This window comes from Mirounga leonina, unplaced genomic scaffold (assembly GCF_011800145.1).
Source record: "Mirounga leonina isolate KUSES-001 unplaced genomic scaffold, KU_Mleo_1.0 Mir_53, whole genome shotgun sequence".
Lineage (NCBI taxonomy): Eukaryota > Metazoa > Chordata > Mammalia > Carnivora > Phocidae > Mirounga > Mirounga leonina.
In genome coordinates, this window is record NW_023270807.1 from 18,560,905 (window position 1) to 18,580,892 (window position 19,988).

General features: G+C 44.7%; 1 protein-coding gene across 4 annotated transcripts; it reads left to right on the top strand.

Annotated features, from left to right (window-relative positions):
• Positions 1 to 5,034: 5,034 nt before the first annotated feature.
• Positions 5,035 to 18,436, top strand: TMEM14A (transmembrane protein 14A). 4 transcript variants are annotated; one of them, XM_034991294.1, is made up of 5 exons: positions 5,035 to 5,112; positions 9,369 to 9,460; positions 14,574 to 14,675; positions 16,788 to 16,875; positions 18,154 to 18,436. In XM_034991294.1, exons 2-5 carry the CDS (start codon positions 9,391 to 9,393, stop codon positions 18,191 to 18,193), a joined length of 300 nt encoding a protein of 99 aa, XP_034847185.1. In that variant the 5' UTR covers positions 5,035 to 5,112; positions 9,369 to 9,390; the 3' UTR covers positions 18,194 to 18,436. The 4 variants fall into 4 exon arrangements, with proteins under 4 accessions (XP_034847185.1, XP_034847188.1, XP_034847186.1 ...); XM_034991297.1 differs by having other exon boundaries at positions 5,078 to 5,112; positions 9,372 to 9,460; XM_034991295.1 differs by having other exon boundaries at positions 5,095 to 5,182.
• Positions 18,437 to 19,988: the final 1,552 nt, after the last annotated feature.

The window sequence follows — 19,988 nt, forward strand, 5'->3', positions numbered from 1 at the left end:
CTCAACCTGGGAAATCCCTCCCTTCTGGTTTTAGCACTGAAAGTCTCCCAATCCCTTAGTCCTGGGCAAATGTGGACGGTTGGTCAACCAACTCCTGTGTGGGAATAGGTCCCAGACCCAGACAATGAATGGATGGCCATTGCATGAACTCCAAAAGTGCCATGGTTGTGAAGAAGGATCTTATGAAGAAAATCTTTGTGGGGAGTCTGAACCCCGAAGCTACATGGAAGAGGATAGGGAGTACTTTGACAAGTTTCAGGAAATGAGTATCTCCCCAAAATGTGGTTTATGCTCCCCACCAACCACCTGTGGCTGCTTTTTTCCTTCCTTCCTTCTTTCCTTCCTTGGCTGGCTGGAGTTCTCCTCAGCAGGGCTTCTTTCTCCTCCCCTGGCATTTGGGTGTCTTCTCTCCTGTGAGTTCCCTTTCGGTCCTGAGTCAGAGGAGGTACCAGCCCTGAGTTTGCCTGTGTTTCCAGATCAAGGCCGATGAGTTTTGTGTGTGTGTGTGGGGGGGTTTTAGGGATTTTTAAAAATATACTTATTTATTTTAGAGAGGAGGGGCAGGCAAAGGGAGAGAATCCTCAAGCAGACTCCCCACAGAGCACAGGGCCCAATGCAGGATTCCATCTCAGGACCCACAAGATCACAACCTGAGCCGAAACCAAGAGTTGGATGCTTAACCAACTGAGCCATCCAAGCACCCCTAGGCCATCAGTTTTCATTGGATCCAGAGTCTAACAGAAGACAACGTTCTGTTTTCATCACCTTTAAAGAAGAGAAGCCTGTGAGAAATATTCTAGAGAAGTTCCACACCATCAGTGGAAGCAAGGTGAGGAGTCTCTGGCTCCATGTGCCTCCCTTCCTGCCTCTGGGGAGCTAGCCTTTGGATTACTGAGAACACAGTAAGGTAACCAATCATCCCAATTTAACATTGAAAGTATCATGTTCTGGAAAACCTTTCCTGGAGTATGAAAGGTTCTGGTTTGGGCAATGAGTGTGGAAGACTGGAAGAAAAATCCAAAGCCCATACAGCGACCCAAAAAGAGGGGCTGAGAGCAACACTGTCTTAAGTGTCAAATGGATATGACAGAGATGATGCACCTTCTGTAGTTGCTGTTGCCCACTTTCCCCCCAACCACTGATGTTGTCAACCACAGTTTGCAGTTGACACTAATGGTTGACCCATCCACGGTTGCATGACGGAGAGTGACTTCGGTGTGTCGTAATCAGTCTGTCCTTGACTTTCCCTGAGGATGAACTGTTGTGATGTGTATAAGGATAGGCTAGTTTAAATTTTTAAACTTGTGAATATTGTTTTCTAAGAAGTTAATGAAAATGAGAACAATTATAATACCAACACAAGCATGATCCCGTCACCAAAAAAGACTAAGTGGACCATATTATTTTAGTGACAAATGGAAGGAGACCTGGAACTGGATCAGAGAGGTAAATAACCAAAACAGAGCATACTGCGCAATGCGCAGAAAAGAATTTGGGATCGGGCATGGTGGAGAAGGGGATGTGCAAACACATGCGGAGACTGAATCTCACCAGTCCAGAATGAGACAGGCAAGTGACTCTAAACCCATCAAAAGTGTTTTTATTCCCCAAGAAGATATCAGTTCAGTCAAAAATAGCAGCTGTTGAATTAGCTTGGGGATACTACACAAACCAACATGCATCATCCTATGGCTCCCTTGATTGCTCTATGAAACTGAGTAAGTTACTTTTCCTGACTTAGGGGTTGCAACTAAAATATCCTGTGGGCGAGCAAAGGAGAAACATTGATAGCAGAGGTGTTGGCCCCTTACAATGTAGAGCTGATTTTGTCCTTTCTCACCAACCATCATGCTTTCTACAATCTATGCACTGAACCATGGCAACAAAAAAATGTTTCCTCTTGGGGTGCCTGGGTGGCTCAGTCGTTAAGCGTCTGCCTTCGGCTCAGGTCATGATCCCAGGGTCCTGGGATTGAGCCCCGCATCGGGCTCTCTGCTCGGCAGGAAGCCTGCTTCTCCCTCTCCCACTCCCCCTGCTTGTGTTCCCTCTCTCGCTGTGTCTCTCTCTGTCAAATAAATAAATAAATAAATCTTAAAAAAAAAAAAAGTTTCCTCTAGTTCTTAGGTCCTTTGACTTGAAAAATGGGATTTGAAATTGACTTCCATGCCAGTGGAAGAGCTGATACAGACTGAGTTTTAGAACATTGTTTGAAAACAAGGATTAGGCTCAGGATCCACAGAGCACTCACTGAGAGGTAAACATCCTGTGAGGTCCTGCCTGAGCAGCCAGTCAGCCTCTCAACTGTGCTCTCCTCTTCTCCAGGTCCACCCATACACAACTTACGAAAGCCTGTATTACTATACATTGGGAGTTCTGCAAATCCAAAGGGGCTTGAGGATGGAAATCAGGAAATCTGAGAACATGGATGGAGAAAAGAAATTTCTATCTTCATGAACCTCTAACTATAGTCTAGCATTTCTTTCATAGGCAACAACCACCGCAGTATTAGTACCTGTGACTGTCATCACTAGGAGTCACAGATGCTTGCATGTTCCAGATACCTCAAAATATTGTTTAGGTGCAGCACTACTTGGGAATTATGGTCATTATTATTCCCACTCTGAGATCTTGTAATGTAATAAGGAAGCACATCTATTAGACCACAGATTTAAATTTTTAATAATTTGATAACTATTTCAGTAAAATTGGCTTCCTTGACAATCCTATATTTTTTATTGTGTGTTTTTCCAGACTGCCAAAGGGGATTGATGGCACATCAGAAGGCCATCTGTCTCTGCCGTGGATCATGAATAGACAGCTTGACAAATAGGTAGAGATGAATATGCTTTGTGGCACCCTCGCCTTGTGCTCTAACTTTATCATTAGCTGACATATGAGTTGAGAGCACAGTGGCCCCTTTGCCTAAGAACCTTTGTGAACCCACATGTCCAAGAATATGGAATTTCCCATCATAGAGAGTTGTTCTTTTAGGTTTAGGTGAAAATGCCTCAAGTAGGAATATCATGGGACTGTTTCCAGCTTCTAATACCTCAGTGACAGGGTGGAAGGGATCTCTCAGAGCACCTAGTCTGAGCAGCACCTTATAAATCCGGGCACTGAAGTCTGAGGTCAGGAGCAAGTTATTTACTGGTGGTCATACCAGGTAAAGATACGGAGGCATTCCAAGAGGGTTTTTAGTTTTATTCTGGATAGGGAAAGTCCTGGGAGTCTGGAGAGAGAGGGTGGGGGGAGGATAGGGTAAGGATGGGCATAGAAGGGGATGGAAAGGAGAGCTGCCTATTATTGTATAAGGATACAAACATACTGACTCAAAGGGGCACATGCACCCCCAATGTTTATAGCAGCAATGTCCACAATAGCCAAAATATGGACAGAGCCTAGGTGTCCATTGACAGATGAATGGATAAAGAAGATGTGAGACATATATATGCGTATGTATATATATGTTATATACATTATATACAATATTGTATATATTGTATATACAATTGTGTGTATACACACACACACACAGTGGAATATTAGTCATCAAAAAGAACAAAATCTTGCCATTTGCAACCACGTGGATGAAACCAGATGGTATTATGCTAAGCAAAATCAGTCAGAGAAAGACAAATATCATATGATTTCACTCCTACGTAGAATTTAAGAAACAAAACAGATGAACATAGGGGAAGGGAAGGAAAAATAAAATAAGACGAAAACAGAGAAGGAGGCAAACCATAAGAGAACTCTTAACTCTAGGAAACAAACTGAGGGTTGCTGGAGGGGAGGTTGATGGGGGGATGGGGTAACAGGGTGATGGGCATTAAGGAGGGCACTTGATGGAATGAGCACTAGGTGTTATATGCAACTGATGAATCACTAAATTCTACCTCTGAAACTAGTAATACACTATATGTTAATTAAATTGAATTTAAATTTAGGAAAAAAAGAAATGAAAGGAGAGCTGGGGCTTGGAGCCAAACTTCCCCCACTCCACATTCCAGTGCCTGCCATCAACTCTCCTGGGAACCTTCAGCAAGCAATCCTATCAACACCCTGGGACCAACTTAGACTTCACATAAGTGAGATAGTCACGTTACTTCCCTGAAGCACTTCCATGCACAAGGAATAGGTTCAGCAAACAAATCTTCACAAGATTTGTGTATATTCTTAGGGTTTTTTTTCTTTAATATTAAGAAACTCTGCTATTATTCATAGCCCAGCAACACTCCTAGAACTGCTGGATGACTCCTACATGACCGCCTTCTTCAAATCTCTGAAGGACTTGTCCTAGAAGGAAGAGGGTCCGGTTGGCGCTAACAGTATGCGGTTTAGAAGGCAAAACTGGCCTGAGTTAAGTTGTTGCCAGGAGGCACAATTCCAAATCCACTTAAGGTTCATTCCTGGGATCGGATTATCCCGGGACTAGACACGACTTAAAGTGCGTTTCAGGTCTGTCAGTCTATACCTTTCCCCTCACATACTTAAGCCCAGCAAATCCTGGGCATGAAGTATAAAACCGGGATCCTGATCTCCCCTCCACATCTCCAGGACCTGCTAGCCAGTGTGATATAATGAAGGGAGCTCCGACTTTGAAACCAGACAACCTTGGGCTCTATCCTTTGTACCCCACTTAGGAGCTGAGACCGTGGACGAGTAAATCAGTTCACCTGTCTGAACCTTAGCTCCCCCCACTGACAATGGGGGTGATCTGCTGGCGAGAATCTAAAAGGCCCGGGTTGCTGTTGAGGTCGCACAAATGTCCCTTGAGTGAAGAATGAAGCTCACGGTTAAAACTCCGCCTTCTGGGGTCCCGGCTACACCCAGACCCACTCTCGGCGGACGCTTCTCAGTCCCGCCCCGTCCGGCAGGAGGCAGCGGACCGCAGTCCGGGCGCAGAGCCGGCGCCGAAAGCCCGGCAGAAGGAGCCAGCGGTTTGGAGCTTCCGGGTCCGGAGCCCGTGCGGGACACGCCCAGCAGAGGCGGGGGGGCGGGCCGTGCGCCGCGGGGAAGGCGCCGCCCGGAACCGGCAGGCCCCGCCCAGCGCCGCGAAGTACCGCGCAGAATCGGGAGGCGCTGGCCGCCGGGATCGCTTCCCGATACCAGGTACGAAGTTGGCCGGAGGCTGGCTCCCGATTTGTCTCCTTTGAGCCGCGGGGAGGGCTCGGGGCTGCAGGTGAGCTGTACACCTCGCAGTCGAGAACTTCCTCTCCTGAATTTTCTTGTGAAGGCACAGATACGAGCAAAGATGCTGAGGACCTGGGGAGGATTTTGCAGGGGATGGGGGCCGCTTCTCCCAAGCGTCGCTTCTCTCCACCTCCTGGGAATTCCCCGAATGTCCTTCTTCCGCGGCCCTGAGTCTCCCACCTGTTCTCCTTCCTACCTTCCTGGAGCTAGGGAGAGGCGGGGAAGGGATGGGGTTCTCGGACCATGGCAAAAACGCTTGGCAGTTTTAACCTTCCTAGTACCACCCAGACTTCACTCGAAAATGGTCTTTCGAGCCCCAAGGGGTGCAAAGGTAGGTAGCTTTTTATATAGTAGCTTACGGAAGATCTCTTAGTGGGTTCCCCAAATTTTGGAGGGCCAGGGGCAAGGCAGGGCCCTGTCACCTGGTTTCGTACGCGGTGCAGTAAATCATTTTGCTGCATTGCACCCAAGATGCTTTCTGGCCTCTCCAAGTACTGAGGTAGCGTTTGCTATGAGAGCATGTGATGCAAGGCGCGCATCGGCTCCCACTTCCATCGCTTTCCTTTGTGGTTCTGGTCATATGGTCCTGCCATGGAAATGGAGCAAGAGGGGTGATTGCTTTTTGTCTGCATTTTCTCTGTGAGCTCAGAAACTTCTTGCAAGGATTGGGAATAGATGTGTTTTGCCTCCTTAGAATACTCCGTTCAGTAAGGAGATTAAGGGAACAGGCTGTTTCCTGGCAATAGAGCTAGACTCAGGGGTTGGTCAGTTACAAAATGTCTTCCTTGGGCAGAAGTTGTTCCTTTGGTTCATTCAGCACGTATTTTCTACACACTCTGCCTTGTGCGTGGCCGTGAGCTTGGTGATGTGGGGAGGATAAAGATGAACTGAACTTGAGCTTCGCCCTGGAGGAGCTTGGCTGGGAGGGGAGATAGGGAGGGGAGCTCAACCTAAGTAACTCTATACCAGGTAGAAGGAGGTGCAGCCCTGAGAGAGGGTCAGAAGAAGACTGGGAGCTCAGAGGAGGGAAAAGAATCGGCCTTTTACATCAGGTGGTCGGCATAAGGAGAAAATTAGATCCCCAAATTATTACCTGATGATGAGTGATCTCTCATAAGCTTCAGATGTGTGTGTAAAGGTGTCTTCCTCACTGTGTCAGCATCTTAGACTATGTCTCAGATAGATCCCACCATTCCTGGATTCCTCCCTCCTCCTGCCACCGCTTGCCTACTGCTGGTGCAGTGCTCCCTGTCTCGGAGACTAGCATCAAGGCCTCTCTTCCTCCCACCTCTCCTTCCTAGTGGTCCAAGCCAGAGACCTAGAGGTGAGTCATCTCCGACTCATCCCTCCCCCGCACTCCCCACATCCAGGCTATTGATTCTACTTCACAAACCTCTCTGAGAGCTGACCCACCCTCCTTGCCATTGCTCCAGGCCAGGCCACCACCATCTCTTGCTTAGCTCAGCCTCCTCTTCACTTCGTCCCATGTCCCACTACCGCTTCGAGGAAGCACTTGCTAGAATTAAATCTGGTTGTGAGACTCCCTTCGTTCATCCCTACTGCCCTTGAGACAGAACCCAGCCTCCCTCTACAGCACTCACAAGCGTCCTGGCCCTGTCTTTTTCCCCAGCCCCCTCTCTTCCCAGCCCCCCTGCACTCCTGTTCATTTTGAAAACATGCCATGCTTTCTCATGCCACGAGGCTTTTGCACACATTCTCTCTGCTGCCTAGAGCACATCCTTCCTTGCCACCCTCTTCACTCGGCTTACTCCTCCTCTCCCCAAGATCCCAGCTGGGACTCCGTTTGCTGTAGGAATCCTTCCTTAGGCTCCCAAGTCCCCTGAGGCACCTCCTCTTGATATGGGGCCCATGCATCTCCTCGTAGGGCTCACCACACATCTGCCTCCTCTGCTGTGCTGTGCTGGAAGGCCAGAGCCAAGTCCAAGGGCTTTCCGTGGCTTCCTACTGCCTTGCACAAAGAAGACGTTCAATAAATAGTTGTTAAGTGGAGTTGAGCATAAGCTGTAACATTATGGTTTGATTCATCAAATGCCTGAGTCATAAAGTCACCCCATCTCCATTGTTTTCTCAGTGAGCTGGTATAGTTATGGCCTCACACATGTCAAGCTTAAAAATGGGTGTAAGGGTGCAAGAGAAGAACAGCCATTATTAAAGCAGCTAGTATTTGTCGGGTGCTCAGTATGTGCAGGCACTGTTGTAAGCACTTTTCAGTATTACCTCATTTAATCATCACAGCTCTGCGAGGTAATTTTGTTATCCGTATTTTTTTTTTTTTTAAGATTTTATTTATTTGCGAGAGAGAGAATGAGAGACAGAGAGCATGAGAGGGAGGAGGGTCAGAGGGAGAAGCAGACTCCCCGCCAAGCAGGGAGCCCGATGAGGGACTCGATCCCAGGACTCCAGGATCATGACCTGAGCCGAAGGCCATCGCTCAACTAACTGAGCCACCCAGGCGCCCCTGTTATCCGTATTTTACAGATGGAGAGACGGGGTTGCAGAGAGATTAAGGAACATGCGCAATGTCACATGGCTAGTAAGTAGTGGTATCAGGTTTGGAGCCAAGCCTACATTGTGGAATTCGATTAACTCTTAGGGAAAGGCAGTAGGTAGGACGGACCACGAGAAGCTGACAGGGCTGAAGATGGAAAGTCACCAGATGCAGTGTGGTCGCAACTTGAAGCTGTGAGACCAACAGAAGGGACTGAGCCAGAACTTTACAAATCTGAAGGGCATTCGTTTTATCTGCATATTCATTTTTTTTCCGGACCGCTGACTCAGTTATCAGAGGTATGACTGCTAGTGGTTAGGAATGAGACTTCTCTCAGTCTGAAACTTGGTCCTGTTGCATGGCCTCGGGGGTATTGCTGGCCCTTTCTGTGCCTCAGTCGTTTCATCTGGAAAGCGGGGGGTAATAACGATCGAGCTTACCTCAGAAGGTTGCGGTAATAATTAAACGAGCCAATGTAAGGCTTTAGAAGAGTGCCTAGCACATGGTAATTGCTCGCAGACATCCTCATCCCGTTATTATTGTGTGTTTATCCACCTGGCAGTCCGCAGTGGTTTTTGAGCACACGTCCTTCCTGTGGGTTCCGTCCTGCAGCACCGCTCTGTGGACACAGACGAGTTCTCCTCTTTTAATTCTTCTTCCCTTGGAGGTTGAGGATTTTTCACTAGTGCCTCCCAAGCAGTGCTGTCATCTCTTGGGCCTCGGATTCCCTCCCCCCGCCTCCCCCGCCCCCCGTAACTTTTGGCTTCCTCTCTGAGATCAGCTCAACACTCCTTTTCTGTTCTTCTGGGTCAGGTTGTTACCAGTTTGTGCAGAGGATCAAAGACTAGGTTAACCTAAAAGATGTGCAGCGAGAACACTGTAAAACTACAAAGAAACCTCATGTGAGGTGCGCCTGGGTGGCTCACTCGGTTCAGCGTCTGCCTTCGGCTCAGGTCCTGATCCCAGAGTCCTGGGATCGAGTCCCTCGTCGGGCTCCCTGCTCAGCGGGGAACCTGCTTCTCCCTCTGCCTCTGCCCCTCCCCCTGCTTGTGCTCTCTCTCAAATAAATAAATGCAATCTATAAAAACAACAACAACAACAACAAAATCTTATATGCTATTCCTTGTATATACAAAGATATTTTCCCCATGGAGGAAATAGAGTAAAAGAGGTAAGATATAAAAGCGCCACTGGGAATCCGAAATTAAAAGAATTAAAAAGCTGCAAGGAACCTAAGGGCTCATCTCATCTACTCTCCTCATTTTGGGGGGCATTGACGGCAGGGATGGGGCATGGTCCAAAGCCCAACAGCCAGCTAGTGACCTGTGCCCATGTCTCCAGCTTGTGGCCAGCACACTTTCTCCTACATCTTCTAGATTCCCGGGTAGGATTATAATGAAACTTCTCAGCCCTAGGTCTATGTCTCAACTGCTGCTATGAGGCACCGTAGGATGCTCTCATCACTCACATAGTTTTGTGCAAGGGGCTTCATTATATTCTTCAGTGATTCACCATTGATGAAGCATGGATATCTCTGGCTGAGCTTTCCTTTTTTTTTGTAGACTAGAGAAATTAATCTCTGTAATTCTGTGGAATGCGTATCATTTTTATATTACCTATGCTCCCCCCAGTTTTTTAATTTTGTAAAACTTGTCCCTTCCCCCAGCAGTAGAATTGCAACCTTGCCAATGGACCTGATTGGTTTCGGTTATGCGGCCCTTGTGACATTTGGAAGCATCTTGGGATATAAGCGGAGAGGTAAGCCTTAACCATATTTTTCATCCAAGGGACTTGATGGGGGATTGGTGGTTGTGCTAAGATTATCTGAGGGTTTGTAAATAAGACAAGAAGCTGAAGATGTCCTAGAGGTGGCTGAGGACCAGCATGTCGTGCGTGGAAGGGAGTCAAAGAGGGCAGGGGGGCTGGGTGTGGCAGAGCATTCCAACCCAGCTGTCTGGGTCTCTCTTCAAGGGTCATTATCAATTGCATAATTAATTGACTTAACCTCCTCAGGGCTACTCGCTTATTATCAAGTGAGGATTTTTGTTTGTTTACATACTCTTAGTATCAAAACTTGAATTATATTGATACTGTGTTTTGCAAAGGAAAATTTGTTAAATACTTAGATATCCTATCTGAGGTTGTCTCTTCATCTGTATCCAAAAGAGGAAAGAAAAAAAAAAAACCCAGCTGATAAGAAAAAAATGGAAAAAAATGAGAGGTTCTATTTGTGACATTGGTGGGCTTCACCTTGAGTGAAAAAGCCAGGTCTACATAGTTATTAGAGTTATTATTAAACAGTTGCTAAGAAGTCCAAGGCCAGAAGCACAGGTCTGTGTAGGGATTGAGGGGTGGCAGGTTAAAATAGAGTATTTTCTGGGGCACTTGGGTGGCTCCGTCGTTAAGCGTCTGCCTTCAGCTCAGGTCATGATCCCAGCGTCCCGGGATCTAGCCCCACATCGGGCTCCCTGCTCAGTGTGAAGCCTGCTTCTCCCTCTCCCACTCCCCCTGCATGTGTTCCCTCTCTCGCTATATCTCTCTGTCAAATGAATAAAATCTTAAAAAAAAATTTAAAAAAAAATAGAGTATTTTCTAAGATTCCTGGGAACCTCTAATTTACTTAGACTTTTGTTTGTTGCTCTTATGTTCTCTCTCAATGTGTGTAGCATCCTCGATATGTATTCAGTGGAAAAATGATGGCACCAAAGACCTATAAACCACTACTGATGTTTTATAATCTACTTTGAAGAGGGCTTAGTTTAAAATTCTGATAGGATTGTTATTGAAACACTTTTTCATTGTCAAAGATGTGTCTAAATAACTTTTGTGACAGAACAGAAAAAGCACCTCTGGACCTTTTTGCCTGCGTGTTAGAGGAGTGGGAAGAAGGAAGCGCGCTCATGGGTGCGTGCGTGTGTGTGTGCGCGCGCGCGTGTGTGTGTGTGTGTGTGTGTGTTGGGGCGGCTGGGGGTGGGGGAGGGGAGGAGAGGCAAGGATTACTTTACAATTCTAACCCAGATCTCTTCAGGAACAAATGCAATCACATTCTCTGTAAGGTCCCTGATATCAGGTGCATGTGGCTCAGCTGCACAATATGGTTCCTTGGCCTCCGACAGGAGCCCCCAACTAAGTGATCCTGGAAGCCCCTGGGGGCATGTGTTCCCAAAAAAGCCCCCTCTTGTATAATGTAGGTAAGAGCACAGGCCACAGAATCAGGCTTTCCTAAATTCTGCTCATGACACTCTCCTTACTAGCTCAGATACTCATGTGAGTGGTTTAACTTCTGGGCTTCACGTCCTCATTTGTATATTTATCAGTTAGGATTAAATAAAAATAATGCACGTAACACATTTCACATAGTGCCTGGCCAGAATAAGGGTTTAATATTCTTGTTTCTACTGCTACTCCCCGCCAGTGGGAGAGTGTGTGGGCCAGTGGGGCAAAATACTTTTTTCTAGTTTTGTATTCTGTATTATGTTTTTTTAAAATTTTTTTTTTTTTAGGGCGCCTGGGTGACTCAGTTGGTTAAGCGACTGCCTTCAGCTCAGGTCATGATCCCAGGGTCCTGGGATCGAGTCCCACATCGGGCTCCTGGCTCAGCAGGAAGCCTGCTTCTCCCTCTCCCACTCCCCCTGCTTGTGTTCCTGCTCTCGCTGTCTCTGTCTCTGTCAAATAGATAAATAAATTAAAAAAAAAAAAAAAATCTTTAAATTTTTTTTTTTTTTTAAAGATTTTATTTATTTATTTGAGAGAGAGAGAGAATGAGAGACAGAGAGCAGGAGAGGGAGGAGGGTCAGAGGGAGAAGCAGACTCCCTGCCAAGCAGGGAGCCCGATGCGGGACTCGATCCCAGGACTCCAGGATCATGACCTGAGCCGAAGGCAGTCGCTTAACCAACTGAGCCACCCAGGCGCCCATGTATTCTGTATTATGTTTTAAGCTGCTTGTGGCCCCAGCATCTTAGAGCTGTTGTGTAAAGTGAATCAACTCTTTCTGTTTTTACTTAAAGCTTCCCTAGACATGAATCCCGTATAGTTCGGCCAGGAGACCCTTCCACGGGAGAGTTACTGAGAACAGTGCTGGGTAGGTTAAAGATGTGACGTCAGAGTGGTGTTTCGTAAGAGGACAAGTATATTGGAATCCTACACTAGACCAGGCGCTGGGCATGGGTTGGGTCAGAGTGAGGGGCTGGTAGATTTCTTCTCTTGCCGGGAGCAGAGAAAGAGGAGAGTGACAGCACAGCGGCAGGATGCTGAGCACCAAGTTCTGGGGTCACCCCTCTCCCACATAGGTCCCCAGAAAAGTGCATAACCAATAAGACACTATGATTTTGAGGCTTTTTCTGAGCCAGGTAGCCAGTGCCCAAAGCCAAAGATGGGCAGAAAGCTCACTTGGCCTTCTTCTGCACTGGGGCTGAACCTGACCTCGTACCTTCCTACTCCAGTTCAAGGTCAGGGCATAGCAGCCCCTCGGGAGAGGAGGGGAGCAGGAGAGCTTGTCAGGCAGGTGTCATGCTCTGAGGAAGGGGTGCACCCCCATGTGCACCTTTCAACTTCTTTGAAAACTCCTTGAGACTGCCCCAGCCACGTTGGCACTTGGAGGAAGGGGGGAGGGGTCAGAGCTTGGAGCTTCTTTTTTTTTTTTTGTAGCCCCACCATAGACTGAGTTTTTTTGCAGGATCTGGCTCCCTTCCACCAGCCATGACTTTCTTACGAGGTAGAGCCCATGGTCCCAGCTCCTTCCTCACGCAGGATGGGCTCTCCCAGGGAGCCTTCCCACCTCTCATTCATGTGGGCTGCTGGTGTGCCTGCCCATCCCCACTGTTTGCTGTCTGATCTCGCCAAGACTCAGGTGCAGATGCTGTCCCTCCCTCCATATACTTAAGGTGGGGAGGATCCTAGCAGTGCAGAAATCATCAGGGTGTACAGAAAAGAGTCAGAGATCTCTAAGTGAGAAGACACCTTAATTAAGTCATGCATTCCAGAAAATGCTTAAATCCCCTTAACTATTTTCTTAATCTGCTGTCTTCTGCTTAAACATGATCCATAACAGGGAGTGCCTGGGCATGCATTTTGTCAATGTTTATCGAGTGCTGCCAAGTACCCAGCACCCTGGCAGGTCCTGGAAAACAGCAGTGAGCAAAAAGAGACGGTGCTCAAAAGCAAGTCAGGGGGCTGACCGTAAATATATGGACAGGTGTACAAATATATGATGGCGAATTGTGGGAGGCTCTGATGGGGGCCCTGTTTCAGAATGGTGGGTCAGAGAAGACATCTCTGAGGAGCTGACCCTTACAGAGAGATCTGGAGGTGAGCTGCAGTTGGCCAGGTGAACAGTGCAGGGAAGATCAGTCCAAGCCGGGAACAGCATGTCTAGAAACCATGAATAATAAAGAGTTTGACGTATTCACGGAACTGAAAGAAGGCCAAGGTTCCAATAATCGAGCAGACTTGGGTTTTTCCCTAAGTGCAGTAGGAAGCACAGAAGGTTTTTAATTAAACCACAGGAGTGACCTGTCTAGATGTATGCTTTTAAAAAGACCATGTTGCCGTGTTTGCAGAATAGATTTGTGGGGAGGGAGGAACAATGAAGAATTTAACATTGGGGCGCCTGGATGGCTCAGTCCCTTAAGTGACTGCCTCGGCTCAGGTCATGATCCCAGGGTCCTGGGATCGAGCCCCGCGTCGGGCTCCCTGCTCAGTGGAGAGTCTGCTTCTCCCTCTCCCTCTGCCTGCCTCTCTGCCTACTTGTGCTATCTCTCTGTCAAATAAATAAATAAAATCTTTAAAAGAAAAAAAGAATTTAACATTATCTCCAATTGTAACATTCTAAGCCTTTATATATTTGACATGGATGGTATTACTAACTCTGTTTTGCACACGACAAAACTCAGAGAGACTAAGTGCCCTAGCCAAAGTCCTGCAGGCAACAAATGGAAGAATGGACTAGAACCCACTGCGTGTGGCCTCTCATTCAGGATGCTGCTGCTGTGTGTGTGTGTGTGTGTGTGTGTCTATCTGTGCGTGTGCATGAGTTGCTGCAATGGTTTTTAACCCTGGCTACAATCTGAATTTCCTATAGATATTTAAAACAGAGATGCCTTGACCCTACCCAAGGGAATCCAAGCTGATAGATTCTAAATAGAGTGAGCTCCACGAAGCACCGACTGTGTGTGGGTGTCTTTTGCACCGTGTCCCTGGCATGCAGCCCACTGCCGGTGCACAAGAAGTGCTTGGTGTTCGTCACCGTGCCCTGGGGCAGTGAATGAATGGGCTGGGGGCCGGGAGTGCGCTGGCTGGCTGGCTGGCTGGCTGCATCAGTGCCCTGGCTCTTCCCATTTCTCAGTACAGTCACCATTCATCCCTGAGTCCTGTTATCTGGAAGCTGGAAGCTTTGTTAATTACTCAGGACAGAGCCATCACTTGCTTTGCACAGGACTTCTCTTTTTACCTCTGTGAGCTTAAATACCAGTGCATCCTATTTTTATTATCACAACCTCAGAGTAAAAAGACGGAGGCAAGGAGAAGGAAAAAAAGAGAGAGAGAGAGGTGTAAAGAAGTCAACTGGTTGTCCAAGGTCATGCAATCAAGGTCCAAACCACTACCACCAGACAGGCTTTCTTATTCACTCAAGCCATATCTAACCCTGGCATTGCTGTGTATTCAGGGTTCCTCTGCCTGGCATTTCGGGTTCAGCAGGGATTAGTCATATCTTAGAAACTGTCCATGAAGAGGCTGATACGTGATTTGGCTTTATCTAGTTACAGTGCCCATGTAGATGTACATTTGAAGGTGCATGTATCATACTTGAAGGAATGGAAGGAATTCCTTTCATTTGGGGATTCTGTTTCTGAGTGCATTTTTTTTTTCCAGGCGGTGTTCCATCTTTGATCGCTGGTCTTTTTATTGGATTTTTGGCTGGCTATGGAGCCTACCGTGTCTCCAATGACAAGCGAGATGTCAAACTGTCACTGTGTAAGTAAGACATTTTGTCCAGTTATGGAGAAGGGCCGAACCTTGGGAGTGGCTTTTTTGATACCTACACTAGGCATACTGGAAAACGTGCAGCCACGTGGCAAGTGGGTATGCATGTGTCGAGACTGAACACAAAATCGCAAACAAGGATGTTGCTCTCAGGCCTTCAAACACAGAAGAACATTTCTAGGAAACTTATTACTAGAAAAATAAAATAAAATTAGAAAAATCAAGGAATTATGCCCAGACTTTCTGCTAGTGCCCCTAAGGCCTATTAGCCTAGTTTTTGTGTTGCTATTAAAATACCTAACAAGAGGGGCGCCTGGGTGGCTCAGTCGTTAAGCGTCTGCTTTTGGCTCAGGTCAGGATCCCAGGGTCCTGGGATCGAGCCCCGCATCGGGCTCCCTGCTCGGCGGGAAGCCTGCTTCTCCCTCTCCCACTCCCCCCTGCTTGTGTTCCCTCTCTCGCTGTGTCTCTCTCTGTCAAATAATTAAATAAAATCTTTAAAAAAATAAATAAATAAAATACCTAACAAGAGACGGCCTCCCATTATTTAATTCACAAGCAGCTTTTAGATCCTGTTTGCCTTAAGACTTACTCTAGAAAGCCAAAGCTGACCTTTTTTTAGCTTCTTCCCTTGTCGGGCTTGGTAGGGGAATGTCCACAGTAAAAATGGAAACCTGTATGTGTTTATAGGCCCTGGATGCTTGGCTCTCTTTAGTCTAGCTTGAGAGCCAGTAAAGGTTTGGAAATTGTTTCTATATTTAATTTGATTATTATTCAAAGTGCCCTGGTGGGTATGGAAGAAACTACAAATGAAGGCACATTTTATCAGTTCGGTCTTTGAGGGAGGGAAGGAGTCTTAGTGTTGTTCTTTTTGTTTTCTTTGTTTTTTTTTTTCTTGACTTGTTTGAAATAGAAGCTAGGGATAATTGGGTTTTTTTTTTTTAGATTTATTTGAGAGAGAGAGAATGAGAGAGAGAGCATGAGAGGGGGGAGGGTCAGAGGAAGAAGCAGACCCCCTGCTGAGCAGGGAGCCCGATGCGGGACTCGATTCTGGGACCCCAGGATCATGACCTGAGCCGAAGGCAGTCACTTAACCAACTGAGCCACCCAGGCGCCCCTAGGGATAATTTTTAATAATGAAATTGTGTCAAAAGAAGAAACGTATTAGCAAGATGTGACTATTTTGGGCTTTTTATTCACATGCAGTAAAGTAGTTCACATATATTTATTGTCAGTCATTTTGTTCTTTATATCAGCAAGTGATTTTTCCTTGAAAGCTATTCTGAAATTGTGACGTCAGCACCCTCATCTCTTACATAAAACGGTCTCTCTCTCTCCATATTGATTCAGCTCCTAAAAGGCTGGTGTGACGCTTCTGAGTTTAATGTTATTGCCCAGACTGTTATTATTTAGCCTCCAGACATCCATTTCCCAAAATGCAGTGCTGCACATTAAAAACAGTCAGCCTTTTTTCCTAGTATTTCTTTATTCATCAGGTCTTACTTAAAAGATCCTGATTGTTTTCTTTACTTTCACTTAAATGAGCATTTATTGGGTGTCTCCTGTGGATCCAGACATACTGCCTAGTGTTCCTGAGGAAAGTTGAATGAGACACAGTCCTAGTCTTCCAGGAGGTTCTACCACCAGAAATTTAAGTTAGACAAAGACTTTTGAAGATATTTCAGGAATGGATTTTTAACGTGTTTGTTTACTCAGAGACCTTTTCAATAAGCTAGTTTATGAAGTCTTTTAAGAGAGCACTTTATCTTTTCAAGAAGATGGCAACTTGGGCGCCTGGGTGGCTCAGTTGGTTAAGCGACTGCCTTCGACTCGGGTCATGATCCTGGAGTCCCGCATCGGGCTCCCTGCTCGGCGGGGAGTCTGCTTCTCCCTCTGACCCACTCCCCTCTCATGCTCTCTGTCTCTCATTCTCTCTCCCGCAAATAAATAAAAAAATTAAAAAAAAAAAAAAGAAGATGGCAACTTAATACTTATACATAGTAGTCGTTATATTAAAAAGCTGAAACAATGTCCTTTTTTTTTTTGCACAAGCAGGCATTGATAATGTGTTTGAAACCCTGGTTCATGCATTGGTTTGGTTTTTAGTTACAGCTTTCTTCCTGGCCACCATAATGGGTGTGAGGTATAAGAGATCAAAGAAAATCATGCCAGCTGGGCTGGTTGCAGGCTTAAGGTAAGAAAAACTATTTTTCTGTACTTTCTTCTACCATCATTTAGTGTCGACTTTTTGGCAAGAGTCAGTTTTAACTTGGAAAGGTCAAAGTAATTTTTATTATAGTAAGCATGACTGTAAACCCTTAAAATATCAGGTCTGCAATCAGTCTTTGGTATTGATGTACCCATGAACATTTTTGTGGAGTATAATTTGATCCCAGTAATTCTATCCATGAGATTAAGCGTATTACCACATACAAATTTATAGGTAACATTTTTAATTCGTCCTGGAGGCAGCCTTTTTTTTGTATGTTGAAAGCCTTAAACATGTTTACTTCCTTTGTTACACATTTTTACTTTTTGGAATAAAGAAATAATGAAATGTATACAAAGACTGATGTTTATTGCACCTTTATTTCTAATGGGACACATGACGAACTGAAGAATTAGAAACAACCTAAAAACTCACTAGTAAGCAAATGTTTCAGTAAGTGTTTTGTCTGCTTAATGAAATATTGAGCAGCAATTAATGACATATTTTCAAAAACTATTTAGTGGCATTAGAACATCTTAATGATGCTGTGGGAGATAAAAGCAGAATAAATAATCAAATATAGTATGATCTCAAAAGTTTGTGTATAAAAAACCAAGATAGGAAAGATATGCTTCAGACTTTAATAGTGTTTATCACTGGGTGATAATGCAATGAGTAAGTTTCTCCTTCCTACTTTTCTTTAGAATTTTCTCATGTGGCTGTGTATCATGTTTATGACTTGGTGGGTGGGCGGTGGTGTCAGGGAGGAATGTGATTACAAAGGACTCTTTTTCAGTATGGCTGTGTTCTAAAAATGATCCTTGGTAATAGAAGAAATCGGAAGTAGGGTTTATGGGTCAAGAAGAACAAGACCGCAGTCAGTGGAAAGTAGCTGAGATTGTAATAACAACACCCCAGAATTGTTCCTTGCTTCTTTTTTCAAGCCACTTGCCTTTACTAGCTTATGAAAGGTTTGTGTTCCTTTCCAGACCTTTCTCTTACAAAGGTTCGCCCCAGATTTTCAGAATCGTGAGCTCTGATTTTGCTCGTTCAGTCAATCAGCATTTTTAAGTGGCTAATTCAGCTATGTCTGGGAAGTTCCAATACAGAGATAATTATGGAGATCATCCCTGTTCCGAGGAGAAGAGAGCATTTTGGAAGCCAAAGTTTAGTAACAGTACAGGTTAGGTGAATATATACGAACCTCTGTTTTATGCCACATAAGTGTGACCTGCTCTTTGCCTTTCTTTTATTTTAATCCAGCCTCATGATGATTCTGAGACTTGTCTTATTGTTGCTTTGAGAATCCAAAGGAACTGAAGACTAAAGCCATGTGATTCTACGGGCAGAGCATACACTTTGTATTTAAAAGATAAGCTTCAACGTGGAATGTTAAGTGTCTTATTTTACGTTAGAAACAACAGAAATGCTCCAAAATAAACACTAGTTTGAGGGATTTTTTTTTTAAACCAAAAACTCGACTGTTTTCTACTTGTCAAATAATGATTTTGTTAAAGATACTTAATAAATCATTATACACGCTTTCTTTTACTGTGTCTACTTTTATATATGTGAAGTTGGGTTTTTTTTGACAATTGCAAATACTCATGTCTGATGTTTAAATTAAACTATAAGATCCCAGATAATGGAATGCCAGAAGTGAACTTTACAAAATGCTGATGTAGCTGCTTGTCATTTGTGTGATATTAGAAATTATAGTTCTTCCATTTTAATTTTATTGCTGCCAGTGTTATTTTTCCCTTTAAAAAAACTCTATTCTCAGCACTCTCTGTGTACCAACAGAATGTATTCGGTATTCAAATAAAATGCATTCTGTTTTAAACCTGTTTCTCTCATTTTAGTGTCCTCTCTCTATACTCAAATCATTTTCAACATTTAAATGTTCAATTATTAATGAAAGAGATTGGGAACTCTTCCTCAGGAGCAGATGTTCTCCCTTGCTGGAACAATGGAGATAATATTGTAATAATTCTGAAACAAAAATGATTTTGTCCATTTTGTCCCAAATCACTTCATTTTTAGGCAGAATTATGACAATGTCCACAGCACTTTTAGGCCCCAGACTAAACATCAAGAGACCTGAGTTCTAGCCTGGTTCTCCCACTGACTGGTTATAGGTTCTTTGGAAGGTCATTTCCTCTCTCTGGGTCTCAGTTTCTCATCCATAAGGAGGAATTTGGACTAAATGGTTGATGAGATCCCTTAAACCTCTAAAAATCCGCCATTTTGATCCTGTTGCCTCTACTCCACGGTGTCAGGTTATAAACCCATTCTTTATATGAAATGGTGGGTAGAGCCCCAACTGGTAAGAGCAGGATTGACACTGTTGTGTTCACTTCTCTTTCCTAGCTGACTTTCAAGGAAGTTATTAGACTTCCAGTGATAAGTAATTCAATTAAGGGAAGGAAGGAAGGAAAGGAAAGGAAAGAGAAAAGGAAAGGAAAAAAGAAAGAAAAGAAAGAAAACCTACCAGTTTAACCAAAAGGAAGGAAGGAAGGAAAGGAAAGAGAGAGAGAGAGAGAGAGAGAGAGAAAGAAAGAAAGAAAGAAGAAAGAAAGAAAGAAAGAAAGAAAGAAAGAAAGAAAGAAAGAAGAAAGAAAGAAAGAAGAAAGAGAAAGAAAGAAAAGAAAGAAAGAAAGAAAGAAAGAAAGAAAGAAAGAAAGAAAGAAAGAAAGAAAGAAAGAAAGAAAGAAAGGAAAGGAAGAAAGAAAAGAAAGAAAACCTACCAGTTTAACAAAATAGAAAACCCAGACAAAATCCTTTGATACACTTTAAAAACATTCTACTTTAAAAAATCCCACTTATCCTAATGGTGCTAAAGAGGTTGTTAGCCCAAGCAAAGTTGGAAAAAGTGGTTGTCATTGGGGTGCTGTGTGTACTTACTATCAGAGATGATTGAGAAGACCCTTCGGATTTGGATTGACAATTTATACTCATATGATTATGATAAAAAAGTAGAAACTAAATGTGAAATTGATCATAAAAATATATGCCATATCTGTAAAATACTCTAGTGATTGAAAGTTTAAGAAACTAGGGGCACCAGGGTGGCTCAGTCAGGCTAAGCATCTGCCTTT

Coding starts and splice junctions, on each gene's coding strand:
- TMEM14A (XM_034991294.1), top strand. CDS start 9,391: ATGGACCTGATTGGTTTCGGTTATGCGGCCCTTGTGACATTTGGAAGC. Junction 14,676..16,787: donor AGATGTCAAACTGTCACTGT/GTAAGTAAGACA, acceptor TTTGGTTTTTAG/TTACAGCTTTCTTCCTGGCC. Junction 16,876..18,153: donor GGGCTGGTTGCAGGCTTAAG/GTAAGAAAAACT, acceptor ATTTTAATCCAG/CCTCATGATGATTCTGAGAC.